Source organism: Blennius ocellaris (genome assembly GCF_963422515.1).
Source record: "Blennius ocellaris genome assembly, chromosome: 5".
NCBI classification, from domain to species: domain Eukaryota; kingdom Metazoa; phylum Chordata; class Actinopteri; order Blenniiformes; family Blenniidae; genus Blennius; species Blennius ocellaris.
In genome coordinates, this window is record NC_137654.1 from 22928333 (window position 1) to 22946371 (window position 18039).

Below are 18039 nucleotides of genomic sequence, written 5' to 3' on the forward strand. Positions count from 1 at the left end.
AGGCAAAGTGAAGCACACCCAAAGGAGCAGTGTGAAAAATGATCAACGCTTCACTGAACCAACACTATTCAGCTGTTGATGTGTTTATTGGCTCGACTTTACCTGGAGGAAAATCTGTTCGACAACTCGAGCAAGTTGGACCCATAAAGGTTTTTCACCATAAATAAAGACAAGAGACTGAATGTTTTTAGTGTTGTAAGTACATTATTGAGAACCTGCATCCCACAGTCACAAGCAGGAAGTTCCAGCACATATTATTGCATTAGACCTTCGAAAAAATTTTTGGGGGAAAAATACAATGGAATGTGAAACATCTTTGTGAATGAATTGACGTATTTATTCCTCGGGACGGCCGGGCTGTATCACAATCACTGCATCCGAGGCCAGCACTCAAGTCATATTTCTTTTACTAAATAAGACACAACAATGATGCAATCCTCTGAGATGCAAGCCCACAAGCTACTTATTGTAATAGGGTTGAAGCTTGTTGTGGTCATGAGTGCTTTACCTAAAAGTGTATTGCTGGCACACTCTCCCAGCTGTCGGAGAGATTAGAGGAAGAGGATGTGCTTTGAGCTATTCTGTTTTGGTTTATTGCTCACTGGATACAAGCAGAGGAGGCAGGATCGCGCTGATGGCCAGTGTGTGTGTGTGTGTGTGTGTGTGTGTGTGTGTGTGTGTGTGTGTGTGTGTGTGTGTGTGTGTGTGTGTGTGTGTGTGTGTGTGTGTGTGTGTGTTAAACTAATGGCACTCATCACTCACTTTTGAAGAACGGCACAGTTAATGGATGGGATTTTGACAACCTCCAGTTCATACAAGTCATATTTCTCGGTGGTTTTTGGAAAGAAATTAATTGCGACAATTTAGCTCTGGGCAGGTTAAGCAGCCACCGGACAGTGGGCAAGCTTTTCAAGGAAAAAAAAAAAAAAACAGCTCGATGCGTACACGTGCACACACGCAGACACACACACAGATGGGCACTAAAACAGCTGTCAAGCAGCCTGCGGCAGTTTGTTGTTTGATTACATTTTGACCTTTCAGGATCGATGTAAATCTAATGAAGAGCTTGTTAGGGAATTATGGCTTGGACCAAAAAAGAAAAAAGAAAAAAAAGAGAGAGACAGAAAGAAAAAGGTATAAGCCTGAAATAACCGTCTGAGGAAGGTAATCCACACTGGGCCACAGGAACAGGATCCATCTGTGTGGATGTTGCTCTCATCTCCTCATTAGACTCGGGGTGTTATGGCTGTCCTGTGATGAGAGGTCCACAAGGGCAAGGCATGCTGGGATACGGTGGTGCAGCAAAGTGGGCATCATAGAAAACGTCCAAGTTTTAAATCCCCAAGAGATATTTTTCAACAAATGGCATGTGTACAGGTAGAAGCGCCAACAGCGGTGCAGAGAAAGTTTTAACTAAAAGTAGTAGACATTTGAAACTGCAGCCATTAAAACGGTCACAGTCCAGATCCCATATAAGAGGAGCGATCTTGTTTCACAAAGTCATTACAGAGGCAGAGCATGACAAATTGCCGAGGGGCAGTGACTATAATGGGAGAAAGGAGAGGGGATGGTGGAGAGTCAGCTCTGCTGTTGCCAGGGTGACCTTCAGTGTGAAGCACCTCGGTGTCACCCTGAACGAGAGCGGCTCCACCAAATCAGTTTCCAGACTGCCTGGACCCCAGAGACGGCGTCGCCATCACCCACCAGAGAGCACCGTCATTATCTCCGGAATCACAACCTGAATGTACAAGTCAATATATGTTCCTGTTAAGCAGCCGTTTTCAAAGACATTAAACATTTTGTTCATTACATCAACTAATTACTCAATGGACTTGACTAAAGTGGTCTGCTTGAGGGCAAATTGTCGCCAATTAATATTTTCATGGCTTAATTTATGTGCACGAGCACTTTTAAATTACGTTATAAGTGGTCTTTTTTTAACAGAAACATCTGATATGCATGTCACTTCTCCTCCAACAGTAAATGTTTCAGCTTGTGACTTCCTTCCCGTTATCAGGATGACTTGGCAGGTAGATTGCCCCGAGTATCTTTGAAAACGTTTCACGTTTCTCAACTCCTGTTGTGGCCATCGGAGCGTTATGGTCTGCTGCAGCATTTTAGTTTTGTACTGTTCGAAACAAACAATTTCACCTCCTCCTTGGAGTCAATAAAGCATCTGCTCATTCATCAAAATGACAGTCAGGGCATTTTAAATCCAGTCAATGACAGAAACTATTTGGTTGATGCCGCCTATAATCTGATATTGAACACAAATTTTAAAATATGCATTATGAGAGCTCCATTAACATTGGAATGGGGCGTTAAACCAAAATCATTTTGTCTTTTTCCTTTTAAACATGTCTCGTGGAGGTTTTAAGAGGGAAATTCACACCGTAACTCAAAAAGAAATTGAAAAGGTGTTTGTTCCGACAAAATATCCACAAATGTGTTGCAGGAGATTTATTTTATTGACCTCCAGAGTCTCCTCGTCTACAGTTTGTCGTGAGAATAGCATAACATCGCCATCTACTGGTAGAATCGCCTTTGTACACTCAGTCTCCCAAAATAGCTTTTGAAGATTTTGGAAAATGTGACAAAGCACAGTTTGTGACTATTTAAAATAATACACATTATTTTAATAGAGAACCATTAAATGTTCTTTATTTGTTCAATGTTATATTAAAAAACAAAAACAGTGTGGCAGCGGTGACACTCAGAGCACAGATGCAGCCACAGTAAACCACAACACAAAGCTTTTCCAGTGAAAGCAACATCTCTTCTCTTTTTGCATAAACAGTCTGTGGAGTCGATGTCAAGAACATAAAATCTATGCATCAGACACAAAAACACTGCCTGCAATACAATACTTTCACGTTGTGGTACGGCACTAAATGAGAGCCCTGTTCAAACAGATGTGGCATTTCAAAAGGAGCTAGTCGGTGACAGGCTAAGACTGGTGGTGGGGAGAAGAGATGGGGGGGGGGGGGGGGGATCAGATGAGGAGAAGTTTAGAGTTTCCTGCTGATTGACGGGGCCCCGAGGCTGCATGCGCACGGCCCGCCGAGTGTGAAGTGTTGAGCAAAGCAAATGCGCAAAGTGTTGGCCAGGTCGTATAAGCTTCTAGTAGCAGGATCTATAGCGCTCTGCCTGATTTGTTTGGGAACAAAAATACACAGGCCGAAAGGAAGGAAGAGGAAAGGGAGAGAGACAATGCTTAATCACAACAGAAGGGCAGAGCGGAGCGGAGTGGAGGCTGGGAGGGCACCCAGGGGAGAGAGCATGGAGAATTGAACACAGGCCGCCTTTGTTGGCTGCAATCAGCCCGACTAGGAAGACATTTACGACATGGTTTACGGCTACATCAGGTGAGTGTGTGTGAATGTGGAGTGTGTGTGTGTGGTGATCAGGAGGAGCTTGAGGGGAGGGGGGAGAGAAAAAAACAACACCAAAGATTTAAGGTGGAAGAGAGGAGCCTAAAAGCCTGCGTACGTTTCCCACTCTGCGGATTGTTTCTGAAGGGTAACATATCGAATTATAAATCGATTTCCAACCTCCAGGAAGCTAACAGTATCATTTCAGTGTGAGATAAAATTCAGCTTGCAGAGACTCATGATGGGAAATTGATATTACTGTTACAGTTGCGTCATGTGGTGAAGACGCGAAGGGTTTTCGGTGGTGTGTTAAAAGATGCAACAACATTTCCTGTAATGACTGACTGACTGACAAGCAGCAGCCGCTTGATACGAGAAGTAACTAAACTCACATGGCCACGCTCACTTATTGACTGGCTTCAGTGTTGTACTTCTCAGCAGCTCACTCACATGAGTGTCCTTGAATGCACCAGCACAGAGAGTGTTTGTACCTCTTCCTGCTCATTAAATAATTGAATTTTGGGAGAAAAAAAATTATACATCCTTCCGAGTCTGTGTAGGATTTACGTACCTCAGAGAACCACAACTTCATAAATAATGGATGTGAAGATACCACCACTGACCTTACACAATGCCTTTGTGGCTTGTACTGATATTTGACTTAAAAAAAAAAAACAGAATAATCAGTGCTTGTGCAGACCAGTGATTCTTTTTCTTATTAACTACCCACTTAAAATGTTCTGAATGAGTGAAACTTAACTTAAAAAGTACTATGGGCTGAATTAACTATTAAATATGTTTTCACAATTAATACTTCGATAATTTTGTTGTCATTGACGTTTGTAGGTAGAGAGAGAGAGAGAGACAGACAGACAGACATAGAGAGAGAGATATATAGATAGAGAAAGAGATATCGATTGAGATAGAGATACAGATACAGAGAGATGGAAGAGCTCAAACATAGAGCTAAGGATGCTAGTACACCACCTGAGAGTGACTGATATGAACTTGTTGAGGACCAGTAAAAACAGTTTTATAATTTTGCAAAATTCATGCAGAAACCAAAATCATTGTTAATATATATATGAAATATTGGAAAATGAATAAAATAAATAAAACAATACAGCTCCAGATATTTAGTGGGGGTATTGTGTATTCATGAAAAATAAATCACGCCAAAAAGCAGCCTAAGCGGTGTTGTACAAATGTGAAAAGCCCGTCATGGACCCTCCAGTGTGACCTGTATATGTTTGCAAAAACTGCTGGAAGAGGAGATTCAGTTGCAGAATTATTACACAGGATAGAATTTACAGCACTTCATCAAAACGTGTCACCCAGCACAATGCAATGGCCGCAGTGGTGTGGCTCTTATGATATTTTTGGACAGTGACGGATGAGTACGGCACAGGAGAATAAGCCATATCAGGATATCAGGCTTTGCACATGCAGACAATGGACAAATTCATTGTGGGATCTGTGGGCAGTTGTAGAAAGAGGTGAAATATGAACCTTGTTGTCTTTGGGAAAATTATGACCAGAATGTATTCTGCACAGACAAAGAGACAAAACAAACAGTGGGAAACACTTTCCACTCAATCGTCTCCTTTTGAGCTTGTTGCCTCCCAGTCATGTGCGGCTGCCCTTCACAACTGCAGTGCACTTATTTTTTTCAGACTGCTGATGGTCAACATTTAACCGGGATACGACCTTCACCTGGTAGTTTCTCTTCCTCCCTCCTCCTTTTCCCTCCCTGCCTTCCTCCCCTGGATCCCCCTGCCTCACCCCTGTGTGTACAGGAAGCCCCGATTCTAGAGAGCCCGCTTTTCTGATGATCAGAGAGGAAAAACACAATGCCTTCAGTGTGCTAGAAAGGGGCTCAACTCATAAAACACACACACACACACACACACACACACACACACACACACACACACACACACACACACACACACACACACACACACACACACACACACACACACACACACACACACACACACACACACACACACACACACACACACACACACACACACACACACACACACACACACACACAGAATGGAACATGCTTTTACTATTAGGCCTTTTTTTTTTTCTTTCCATATGACTTTCCCAGGAAAATTCCCCCTTTTCAAAGGGTAGGTCCAAGCCAGACAGACACCAGACTGCAGAAGAGACACACACACACACACACAGACACACAAGAAAAGGCCCTCGGAGGAATCAACCTCCCAGCCCTTAAACTGAGATACAAACTTTAAGGGTGTGAAAGGTGACTGAACTCAGATCTCAGAGCAAAACTGCTGATTCCAAGTATTTATTCCCACATTCAGAGTGCTCACTGAGAGCCACTCAGTTATCCTAAAAAAAACACCCGCACTCTCCGAAGCTTAGAAGTCGCCCAGACGATCGTCTGGCTTATACTACAATTTGATACATGCAGACGACTGAGATGAGATTAATTTAGTCTATTGGGGGAATGCTCAACATCTGACATGTCAGGCCTTTATTGGGTGACACCGAGTAATTCTGCTCATTTCTAAAAGGCCTCAACAGTTGGTACCATTTAAGAAAACTAGGTCACTTCCGCCTTCTCTGTGTGTGTGTGTGTGTGTGTGTGTGTGTGTGTGTGTGTGTGTGTGTGTGTGTGTGTGTGTGTGTGTGTGTCAGCCAGACCCTCAACCAAGAGACCTCCAGTATAAACATATTGTGCAGGAAAGATTGCTTCTCGGAGCAGAAACATCCTAATACCAAACAGTTTTTGACTCAACGCGACTGCTCCCGTCAAACTCCACATCACGAACACACTGTGCGATGGTCTGAAGGGAAATCTTAGTCAGCTTCACCTCGCTGACAAAAAGATGACAGCCCAGGCAATGGAAGCCATCCTCAAAAAGTGGTAAGCCAACATTTATAGAAAAAACACCACACTGTAGGTTTTTTCATTTTTAAAGCAACAAATGTCAACCATACTGTGGCCCAATTGTTAGGACAATCCTGTCTTAAAAAAAAAAAAATTGTGTTTCTCGGTTAATGTGTTAAAGTGTCTTTCTTTGGCAAGACACTAAATTTAAATTTTTACTGTAAAGTTATTATGTTTATGAACAAAAATGAAATTATTGCTTAACTGTCATTCAGCCATCCACCACTAGTTGGGGCTATAACCATCATGCAGCACCCCCTCCCTGTGTGCTTGAGTTGATGGCAATTGCAACAAATACGCCGGTGGAAAGTTGGAGAGATATCTTCTTGGATGGAGCAGCACGGTTTGGCAGTACTTGCATCTCAAAATGAAAACAAGGTAGCACGTAGGCTTTGACAAAAAGAAAAACATTTTTTATACATATATTCCCTCCACTGGAGCAATGTGCAACCGCATTCATCTCAAGCATTTGGATCTTCATCTGCATGGAAACACAGCTGCAGCTGCTAATGCGCTAGATAACCACACGCCATCATTTACCCAGAGACGCTGTAATCTCATCCAGTCTGGGATTACAATGAAGTTCATCATGGCAAAGATCTCACACGATACACTTCCACTTTATATTGTCGAGGGGAAAACAATTCAGGAAGTCAATGAAATATACTAAGCCTAAATGCACCGTGATAGAACTCCAAATGATAAACCTCCAGTTAAAATACTTTACAATAAATCGTGCAAAATCTTTCTTGGATGAACAGATTTGTCTTGATTCAAATTTTTAGTTGACAGACAAATTAGTCACCATAAATATTCCTACTATACCTGCAGTTCTCTCACAATAATACTTTTCTTTTGTTATAATCAATACTGGCATTTATCCTTTTGACTCTTGGCAATTTTATTAAGTTATTCTGGTTCTGTTTGAGAGTCACTTCTTTGTCCATCTATTGGCAAGTTTATTTCTATATCAAATTACTGTAATACAGTATATGTATTTTTCTAAATCTGAATTCCATTGATTAGAAATATCAAGAAAAACAAAAACACATTTCTTTCTGATGAAACTTGACAGGGGCCCCTTTAACACAAGATTTCAGTGAAAACTTAAAATATTTGCACTTTTGCTTCAGAAAAGTTTCACGTTTTGAAAATAATATTTGTTTACACATAAATGGTAAAAATGCTGAAAATTATTTCATTTTCCAATCGGGTCACTGGTGGGTGCTGTTGTCCGTTTTGTATTCAAACTACACATCAAATATTTACATCTTCTGGGATTTACATTTTTAAAATTTTGCTACTGAAATATGACCAAATGGTGGGGTAGCATAATTAGAACCCTTGGCACACAGTGAGAATATCATTGGTTCCAGTCTTGGCTCTTCCGCAGATCAACCCAAGCTGCATGTGTGTGAGTTGGGTAAAGCTGTGTGGAATGAGGATGGATCACAATCACAATTTTTGTCACTTTGTCAGGGTTACTCTGGAATTCGAAAAAAATGAAATGTCTCTCACAGGTTGAAGAGAATTGTCAATAATGTTCTGAATGCTTTACATAGTTTTTAACTCAAAAATGAAACTAGGTGCGGACGAGTTGGATTTTTTTCAATTATGGCAGAAGCATAATTACATGACAGGAATTCTTTGGAGTCGGACACACGCCTGTCAAAGCAACACGTCTGCAAATGACTCAGGAACCTGTTAAACAGGAGTGTCACTCCAACGACAGTGTTCACTGTAACTGTTGCAGTGAGAAAGTACGTGAAAACAACAATTGCTTCTGGTAGCACCGACTTCAAATGCCACACCAGACTACTGTCTCACCACCAAATGAATAAACCGCTATCTTATCAGGAGAAAAAGGCGGACTCAAACATAAACCCCGTACCAACAGACTAATGAAACAGCCTATTACAGGTCACGAACATAAACTGAAGGTTGATTATACAGGTGAGGATGTCGGGACGATGTCACAGAGCCCGGACAAAAAACCTACTGGATGGTTATCTGGCGAGTCTGCTGTGTATAATAGAACTGAAATCAAAGTGAGCAAAAACTAAAAGAAGAAGTTATTTTTCGGAGTGACGGTGCAGAAAAAGTGACTGAAGAGAGAGTCGATGACTTGTGACTGAGGCTTCTCTTCAGCTCACACATGAACACCGAGTGCAGAGACGTCTTCTCCGAAGCAACAGCAGGACTCACACATGACCACCATTAAGGAAATCAATGTGACACACAGGCGAGCCGGGAAAGAGCCCCAAGCTTCTGAGCGGCTCGAAAACTGAGTCATGCCGTCTTAAACACACACACTCAAGCAGATAAAGAAAAAAAGACACGGAGGAGTGTAAGGACGTCGGGATGTGTGAGAGATTGGTTGGTCGGCATTAATCAGTAGATTTTCTGCTTCTGCGTCGGCGTTCGGTGATAGTAGTCACTGGTGATAAGCACGGAGTCTTGGGGAGTGAAGACAGGAGCCCAAATGACGCATTATGGACTCGTATCTGCAAATTGTACCTCTTCACAAGTATGTCAAAGATCAGCCGTTGCACATTGTGTACGTGAAACAGAACAACCCCAACTAATGGAGGCAATCACACCCACAATTTGAAGCTCTGTTTATTGAGCTGGTTCATCAAATTAGCTTTTTTTTTTTTGAAGGAAGACGCACAGCTGCGGCCACGTGAGCCTGTTGTGAAGTCATCCACGAAATAAGTTTCTGTGAAGCACGCAATATAACTGGAAACTAGCTGCGGTTTGTTTCTTACAAATGTAGATATTTGTGCGTATTGTGTGTATTATTCAGAATTCATGCAAGATTTTTAACAAGATTTACTGAAGTCAGAAGTAAAGTAAAGCTGTGGCTTATAGATATGAACTCACATTGACCAACACTGGGTTAATCCAAGGCTCGGCTGTTTTTTTAAGTGTTATCTTGGGAAAACACAACAAGATGATCAATGTCATTCAACTCTGCCGTTTCCGCTCAGCTGAAAGACATTTATTTGGTGCCTTTTAGCTCATTGATCTGAATCACTCTTAGCAGCATGTCCTTATTGGCTGTGGCAGGTCGCTAATACTCACCGACCACAATCAGCCAATAACACACAGTTAATTAACCCACTTACAAATGAGTTGGATATTTCTCTCATGAGATGACTGAAACAGTGACAAAGAAAAACGACATACATCATCATTGCTACGATATACTCCAACGGGCATTATGTAATGACGCAGTGTTATCCGAGCTGGAAGCTTCTGCTCTTTATGCTTTAACCATCTGTATTCCAGAATTGATCAACGTGCATGAAGTGCTCATATAACTGTAAAGTCATTTACACACAATCATTTATGTTTCAACATCACAGATTAAGGCCGATGACCACAGTTACTATAGCCAGTGATTCTTGAATTAAAAAGTCTAACTGAGACTAAAGAAGAAAACTGATCGGCGACCTTCAACCAAGAATTACAAACACAACATTTATTCTGCAGGATTTACTGCAGATCTAGAAAGAAAAACTCACACTTGGGGAGATTGTTTAAAACAATCGGTTCATAAGCAGAGCAAAAACTGACGTGTAACAAGTTTAGTCTCTATTATATAGAAATTGAATAACTTACTTATTATTACAAATGAACTGTCAATGTTTGGCTTTTGACTGTTTCTTTGACCCACAATAAATCTCACATATTCTGTTAATCCGACCTCACCTGACAGCAGGTTGAGTTTCATCTCGGAAATCCCTCCCCACTGTTTATTGTGGATTCTTGATATGGAAATACAATTGATCGGCCAACACTAACAGTCAGTTCAGTCAGCCCTCCTCAATCTCCCCTACCCACTTTAAAAAGGCTGGTACACTCCGTACAGTCATTCACATGCTGACACCGATACAGACAATCAAAACACACACACACATACACACAATAACCCCATTGGCCACCAGATTGAACCTTCTGCTGTGAGGCGACAGCACGAGCCACTGTCCATCGTACTGCAATCAGAAACAGTATATTGAGTAAAGCGGAGATGTGTGAAAGAGAAACATTGTTTTGGATTTGTTGTACATATATCAACCCACTGAGCATTACATCAGTGGTTCCCAACCTCATTTCCTTGAAGTCCCTTAAAAGATTGCCCATTGGCTGTGTCAATCCTCTCTAATCAATACTTTGCATAAACATGAAGCCCAATGCTGACAGATGTGTCCGACTCGCACCGACACACACAAGCCTTGACAAAAAGGTTGGGAACAACAGGATTATCAAGTCACGCCTCCATTTATCTTCTATACTCCTCAATCCAACTCCTCCTTCCCATCTTGGACAGGTTCGCGATCCACGACAGTTCAAAAGCATATAATCACTGCCTTCAATTACTTCATGTTGAAGGGTCCTGGTCACCCATCGACTCATCAACAACCCAAAACACTGCTGGATGAAACTCTCACCATCCTGATCTTTAACTCCTGTGCCGTGTGTTTACCTAACACGGAGGGGAGATGTTTACATTGGCTCGGTTAAACACGGACCGGCCGAATAGCTTTTGTTAATAATAAATAACCTAAACAGCCGAACCCAGGACGTCGGCGCTGGAGCATCTCACAGACCACCGCTGCCCTACATCAGAGGAGGACACGTCCGCCGCACTTTTGAGGGAAATGTCGAGCAAACACGGTGCCCGAGAGCGAAGGGCAAAGTGTGTCAGAAAAGTTTATGGAGCTGGAAACAAGTCTGAGGATTGAGGTGGACCTCAAACTGAGAGGCATACTATCTCTCCCACCGCAGTTTATTTGTGATGTGGTTTGTTTTATTAGATTCTCCAATGATTAAATGCGAGCAGCCAACAACCCTCTGACCCTCCCATCGTAAACAACACACAAAAATAAGCATTAGAGAGAGCGCAGGCTGGTTTGGGTTCCCATGTGGAAGAAATAGAGCGGAGGAAACTCCAGCAAAGAAAAAAAAGGGAAAATATTTCATCTGATGGCAGTTGCAGTGTGTGTGTGTGTGTGTGTGTGTGTGTGGGGGGGGGGGGGGGGGGGGTGGGGGGGGGGGGGGGGTGGTTGAAGGCAGAGTAGTGAGGGGGCAGATTGATCTGGGACAGTGTGGGAGAGAAATGGGGAAATGTAAAAAGGAAAAAAAAAAAACAGGCAAAGCCTTGGGAATGAATATCTGTGTGTGTGTGGGAGAGAGAGAGAGAGGAGAGAGAGAGACACGATACACAGCCGGACTGCCGGAAAAAAAGAAAGTCAGCCAGGGAGGACGGCAGATCAATTCCTCCCATGAGTCTCACAACAAACACCCTCTCTTTTTCTCTCCGCATAGCTCACCTCTGCTGCAGGCCGATACCCGTCCCATCAGCACTTCATCTCCATCACATTCTCTCCAGTTTTATCCTCCCCCCCCCCCCCTTCTTTGTCTGCGTCCTTTTTTTTTTCTTTTTCTGAGGCACCAGCGAAAAGATCTTGAGATTTAGCTGAATTTTCTATGGAGTTTAAGTTTCTTACAGTTCCTCATTGCGGTTGCTTTATTAAACCAGCCGTCCCAGATCTGTCATTCAGACAAACACAAAGCGTGAACACATGAACAATAATCTGGACACGGCAAATAATGACGAGACAAAGAACAACATCACTTCTTTGAGACTGTGGTGGAAAAGAAACAGAGGTTCCCACAAATGTATCTCGCCATCAACTGGCTGTACTGTGGCGGCCCACAATGCTGACAGGAAACCACACACACTCTTCCTCCTCTTCCTCCTCTGACACCTAAAACATCCTCCGACAATCACAAGAGACAGATGGACAAACAAACAAGAGACTCACAAACACTTTAAACAGAGTCCTAATCTCAGCTGCATCTCACACACACACACACACTGTGTGTGTCCTCCAACTCCTCAAATCACATTCCTCACAGGGAGTCTGGAGCAGCCCACACACACACACACACACACACACACACACACACACACACACACACACACACACACACACACACACACACACACACACACACACACACACAAACATTGAATGTCTTATCATTCTACTCAGTGTGGTTACAGTTTGAGTTCTTGTCATCCACACTTTTAGATAGAGAGAGAGAGAGAGAGAGAGAGAGAGAGAGAGAGAGAGAGAGAGAGAGAGAGAGAGAGAGAGAGAGAGAGAGAGAGAGAGAGGTGCCTGGGTTTGGGGCAACAGTGAGGTCAGATCTCCCTCTCTCAGCATTTGGCACAGCTTTGCTCTCCACTTCTTGCCCTGTCAGCTCAAGCCTCCACATTTTATTCGCTCCTCTCAGTTGTGAAGCAGCAAGAAGAGAAAAAATGAGCAACTTCATTTTTTATTTTATTTTTTTTTTTATTTCTTCTCCCGTTGTTTTGGAGCTGATGCGGGCCTGCAGCTGCCCCGTTGACAGCTGGCGAAAGCATTTTGGAATTCTGGTCCTGTGCGCAATACTGGCCGTGGCCATTTGGAAACAACTTCAGAAAACCGCACATAGTTTGTATTTTCTATTAAAGAGGAAAGACAAAGAAAGACTATATTCACTCACCAGTGGCTGAACCCCCTTGCATTTTGCACAGATTTCCTCTCCGGTCTTCCTCTCTGCTCGAATCTTTCTCCCGGAGAAACAAAACTCCTCACTCTTCTGCACTTCAGAGCGCAACCTTTTTGTTTTGTTTTTTTTTCTTCTGTTTACTAACCAAACAAAAAACATACACAAACCAGCTAAGGACAATTCATTGTTTCCAAGCGGACGCGAGAGTTGTTATCCGGGTCAGTTTTTGTGCAGAATAAAAAGAGTATATTCCTCCATGCAGTCCTTTCTCCTCCCTCTCCGGAGACGGAGCAGCTCGAGCTCACTCCTCTCGAGCTGCTGGAGGAAAAAAAAAAAAGAAAAAAAAAGAATGTGCGCGCTCCCGTCGGTGCGAGGCGCGAGCACGAGAGCCCCCATTCATTGAGACTAAAATAAATACTATAGAAAGAAGGAAAATTAATTTAATCCTCTCAACCAACGGGTCCACTTTTCAACAGATGTCTGAGCCTTTCCTTTACGTCTTAATTTTTTTTTCTTCTATTTTGACGCCATTCTCTCGGGTTTGCCCGGCGGCACGGGGGCATGACACGGGATGTCACGTGAAGGCACGGAGAGGATGAGGTCTATTTCAGTCGATGGCTCTGCTCTGAAAACTTCACATCTGCCTATTAGCGTGGAAAAAGAAAAAAGAAAAAAGAAAAAGAAAATCCGCGAGCACGAATGTGGACTGGCAATGCGTTTCCAAGTCACCGCACAGGCATTCTCCTCTTCTTTTAATTGATTATTTAGAGTTTCCAGTTTCCCTTTTTCTTAAACCGTTCGAAGAAGTAATAGGGAATGTATCAATTGCAGTTGTTGTTTATCATATGCACGCAAAAGTAGTATTTTAGAGTACTCTTCTTCACATGCTGCATCCATTGAGTAAAGGTCAGCTGCGGTGCCTCCAGCATCTGCAGTGGGAAACATTTCTCCTGAAGAGAATACATATAGTGTAAACATGCACGTTCTCTTTTTTTTTTATGTCAGCTTAATATAGCCCATATTGGTGTTTTCTTGCATTTCACAGCTGTTGTAATTTTTCACAGTATTCATCCCAGATAAGATTAACATTGGCATTGCTGTCCATTAAAGAAAACACCCAGTGTTTGAATCCAGGTTGCCACAACTCTATGGTGAAAGTCTCTACGAGGCAACCTAAAAGAAATTAATCCCATTACTCATTGTTTGCATCCTGGCCATTACAATATTAATAGAGTTTTGTTATTTCCTGATACAAAAGTTAATTTAATATGCTTAAGGTCTTTTGAAGATAACTACAGTTTGTAGACACATTAGATTAATCTGAGGTAGTGGCTGTAAGTGTCCTTCTCTCTCACAGATTCATTTGAAGAAGTCCTCAATTCACAAGATGTATTAAAAGATAAAGCAAGTTATACAGTGTTGAAAATTATTGTTTAAGCCTAATTTATGTTTAAATCATATGGAGAGACAATAATCTCAAGGCTGAACAACATAAACCAGCTCATTGATGATAAAGTTGATATATTTATCTCCACTTCAAACAGCCACAAATGTAAAAATGAACACAGCCACACGTCTTTACATTTTCATTACTTCAGTGGTTTTGGTTCCAATACTTTAAATAGTTTTATACAAGCAGTGTTATTCATTAGTGATACCACATTTTCAGCACATTTTCGGGAGCGTGCAGCAGCTAATCCTCTATAACTCTGTGTGTCTGTGTCTATGTGTGCAGCCTCCCCGCCCCATCTTTTACAAAGTGTGTCTATTCTTTCACGCACCATTAACCCTTTTTTTGTGTGACTGCTGCTGCTGCACACTTGTCGTCGGCCTCAGATTGGCACAGACAACAGCCGGGTCTCAGATAATGACTCCCCGTCTGGCCGCAGGCCAGGAAGAAGACCACATCATTAACCTGTACTCTTCTTTAATAAAGATTTATAGAGTTCAATGGTTCTAACCTTTCTGACTGCAGCATAATCACTTAATCATTTACAGTACATAACTTGACCTGTACATACACAAATGCAAGGACAGAAAACACAATTTCCCTCTGCTTTCAGTTTTCAACTTCTCAGCTTTAGAGAGAGTTAGTTAACACACCAGTGCAGAGCCTGAAAGGCAGAGTGTTTTGTGGATGACTGAACTTGTGTTTTAAATAGACCAGGGGCCGCAGTGCCCCTGGATGCATGGGGCTGTTTGTCAGGCCGTCTGGGGCATGCTGGTCCACAGAAAAGCTGAACACCAAACATTTCCCCCGGGATACATCCTCTGCTCCGCATCCCTGGGGCTTCATCACTCTCTGCCACAGAGCAAAGTGAAACAACGTCTTTCAGTGAAGGGGAGGAAGGGGAGGAAGGGGAGTGGTGAGAGACGCAAACAAAGAGATACATGAACAAAGACTATTGGAATTGAGTTTTTGAGATGAGTAGTAAAGCTGAAGGATGGGTGTGAAAGCTGAGAAGTGTGATGAGGATTTTTTTTTTTTTTACACTTATCTGCTGGTGTGAATTCCCCAATCATATGACTAATCACACTCAAGACTGAGGTGGCAGCCTTCATTCTCGCGCTCCTTTTCAGGTGTAAATTAAAACCTCATACCAATTGAATCAACACTACATCTGTTATCTGGAAAGACGAAAAGCTTCCACAGCTTCAAGACCCCACCAGCACAGCAGGGAGGACGCTAACACTCTGCGCACGCTGTCAGGACTCAAGAATGTTTTGATACATCATGAGGTTGAGCTCACACCCCGCTGGCCATCAGTTTGTTAGCGTCCTCGGTGGCATTTGTCTCCACAGAAATGTGTTTTTCTACGTGCGTTCAAAGTCAGTCCATGTGAGACACGTGCCGTCTCGACGGCTGGCGTTGCTCATCCAGACCAGCTGATTGGGGCTCTTTGAGCCCTTCAGGCTCCGCATGGACTCATCTCACATGACGCACATAGAAAAGACTCTTTGTAAGACAGAGCAAACATTCAGCCTCTCCTTTAAGGCCCAACAATAGACCCTGGAGTAACTTTATGTGGAATCGTGCTGCTACTGCGGCTCATGAAGACGTCAACGGTTGTCATAGAGGGACCTCAAGTGGTGGAAATAAATAATGCACCGGCTGAGATGTGAAACAGCTGCACGAGTCCCCCTCCATATACAGTACACCCTGAATGTTAATAGAGCAGGCCTGATGCCATGGAATGAAGCCTACTGACCCATATTTCCTCTGCCGGTTGAAGGAGGATATGAGAGACGACTGGCACCAACAAAGGCTCCACTGTTTCTCCCGTGATGTCATGAGCTGTCACTGGATTGACCTCTGACCCCCAGCTGCCATTAATACTCCCGACATTCACGTTCAGACAGCCGGACATATGGTGTATGGTTGCAACTGGTTTAATGGGACTAGATGAATCACAGCAGTGTGTGTGTGTGTGTGTGTGTGTGTGTGCATGTGTGTGTGTGTGTGTGTGTGTGTGTGTGTGTGTGTGTGTGTGTGTGTGTGTGTGTGTGTGTGTGTGTGTGTGTGTGTGTGTGTGTGTGTGTGTGTGTGTGTGTGTGTGTGTGTAGAGAAGTTGATAGGATTTCATTTGAATAAAAATAAAAGTTTAACTTGTATGGCAGCTGTGCATATTGAAATTGTACTGTTGTTGTGGGATTATGGGTTTTGTTGCATCATCACTTTAAAAATCATTGGTGAAGCCCTTTGTGTTGAGATAACCTGCATGAAAGTTGTGAGAATAACATTTGATCGATAATTTTAATAACTTGGACTCCGATGTTTGTTGCCACCGTGCCTGTTTTATCCTAAAATTGAGTTTACGAGAGACTCGTGGCTCTGGGGGAACATTTCAACTGAACAATCTTATTGGAAGTGTTGCTTCAAGCAGCTTTTTGTAAATTTAATGATCAGTAATAGAAAATTTGATTAGTGTGGTATTCTATGCTTTTCCAGATCACTTCCACACAGAAAGTGACTACAATCCTGTTTACCAGAAATGCTGCTGTAGTCATTTATTTCATTGATAAATTATGTCCAACATGACTTGTTTACCATAATTGCTTGGATCTCTCTCTGTTTGAATAACTTCTGGATATGAGGTGGAAGATTAGAATTTTGCGCCTTATACATCACAGCTCGTCTATTAACTTTGACAATATCATGTATTTCAACTTTGATATGGCAAACAGAAGATTTGTTGGAGCATATTAATCAGCTTGATTTATGACTCGAATGGCTTTCTACTGAAGTAAAAAAAAATTGGAACAATGTTTGTTTTATAATTATTTCCCCATATTTCCACACAACTCAGATATGGAAGAATGAGAAAGTTATATAATAAGTTGAGTGAATTTTGATCTAATACTGATCAGATTTTATATATTTTTGGCTCATTTTGACTTCAGGATATTTATATGCTAAAAATGTATTTACATGCACTTATTTAATTTGTTTACCATGAAGGGAATAGCCAATAAAGCCATAACATATATATGAACATATATTAGATATATGAAAAATATATAAAATATCAATTCAAAATATGTAAAAGTACATTGTACAGGATTTATTTTCTCAAAAGAATGCTTTGAGTATAGGTTTATTGTTCCCCTTGTGCACAGGTTTCTCCACAGCCTAAAAACATGCATGTAAATGTGAGTGCGAGTGTCTAGAATAAAGAAATAGAGAAGATGCACATCTTCTGTTTTCAATTGTGGATTGCTTCCTGAAATATCCCGGCAGCACATCTTTGCAACAAAACTTGGGCAGAGCGTCGGCCTCCAGAGGCTGGACAGGAAATGCTGGCTATATCAAAGGTCAGGGAGAATCTGGGTCTGATCTTTGAGGGGGTGTACCTTCAGACATAGAAGAGAGGAGAGGAATAAAAAGGGTAAACAGAGAGGCAGGGGATGGAGGAGGGGAGGAGCAGAGCTTAAGTGAGACAGCAGAGAGAAGGTCGAGCGAGGGGGGTGGGGGTAGAGATATGGAAGGTTTAGGAGGAGGGGGTGGAGGTGTTTTGTGTATTGTGTGAAATGTGATCATGTCCTGGAGCCGCTCAGACAGCTGGGAAGTTCCCCTTCCCCTCGCTTACAGCTGGGACCTCTCCGAGGGCGTTTACCGTTTAACCCTTAGTGTGCTGCTGTTGCTGTGCATGAGTGATAAATAACAACACGCAAACAAAC

At 42.4% G+C, this 18039-nt stretch overlaps 1 protein-coding gene across 1 annotated transcript in view; it reads right to left on the reverse strand.

Annotated features, from left to right (window-relative positions):
• The window catches only part of fgd (faciogenital dysplasia), a 60663-nt gene extending 47555 nt beyond the window's left edge, over positions 1 to 13108 (reverse strand). Inside the window, exon 1 of the mRNA XM_080496170.1 lies at positions 12856 to 13108. Within this exon, the coding sequence (XP_080352296.1) occupies positions 12856 to 12877 (22 nt within the window). The 5' untranslated portion in view covers positions 12878 to 13108. The remainder of the gene's footprint in view (positions 1 to 12855) is intronic.
• Between the last annotated feature and the right edge of the window lie 4931 nt (positions 13109 to 18039).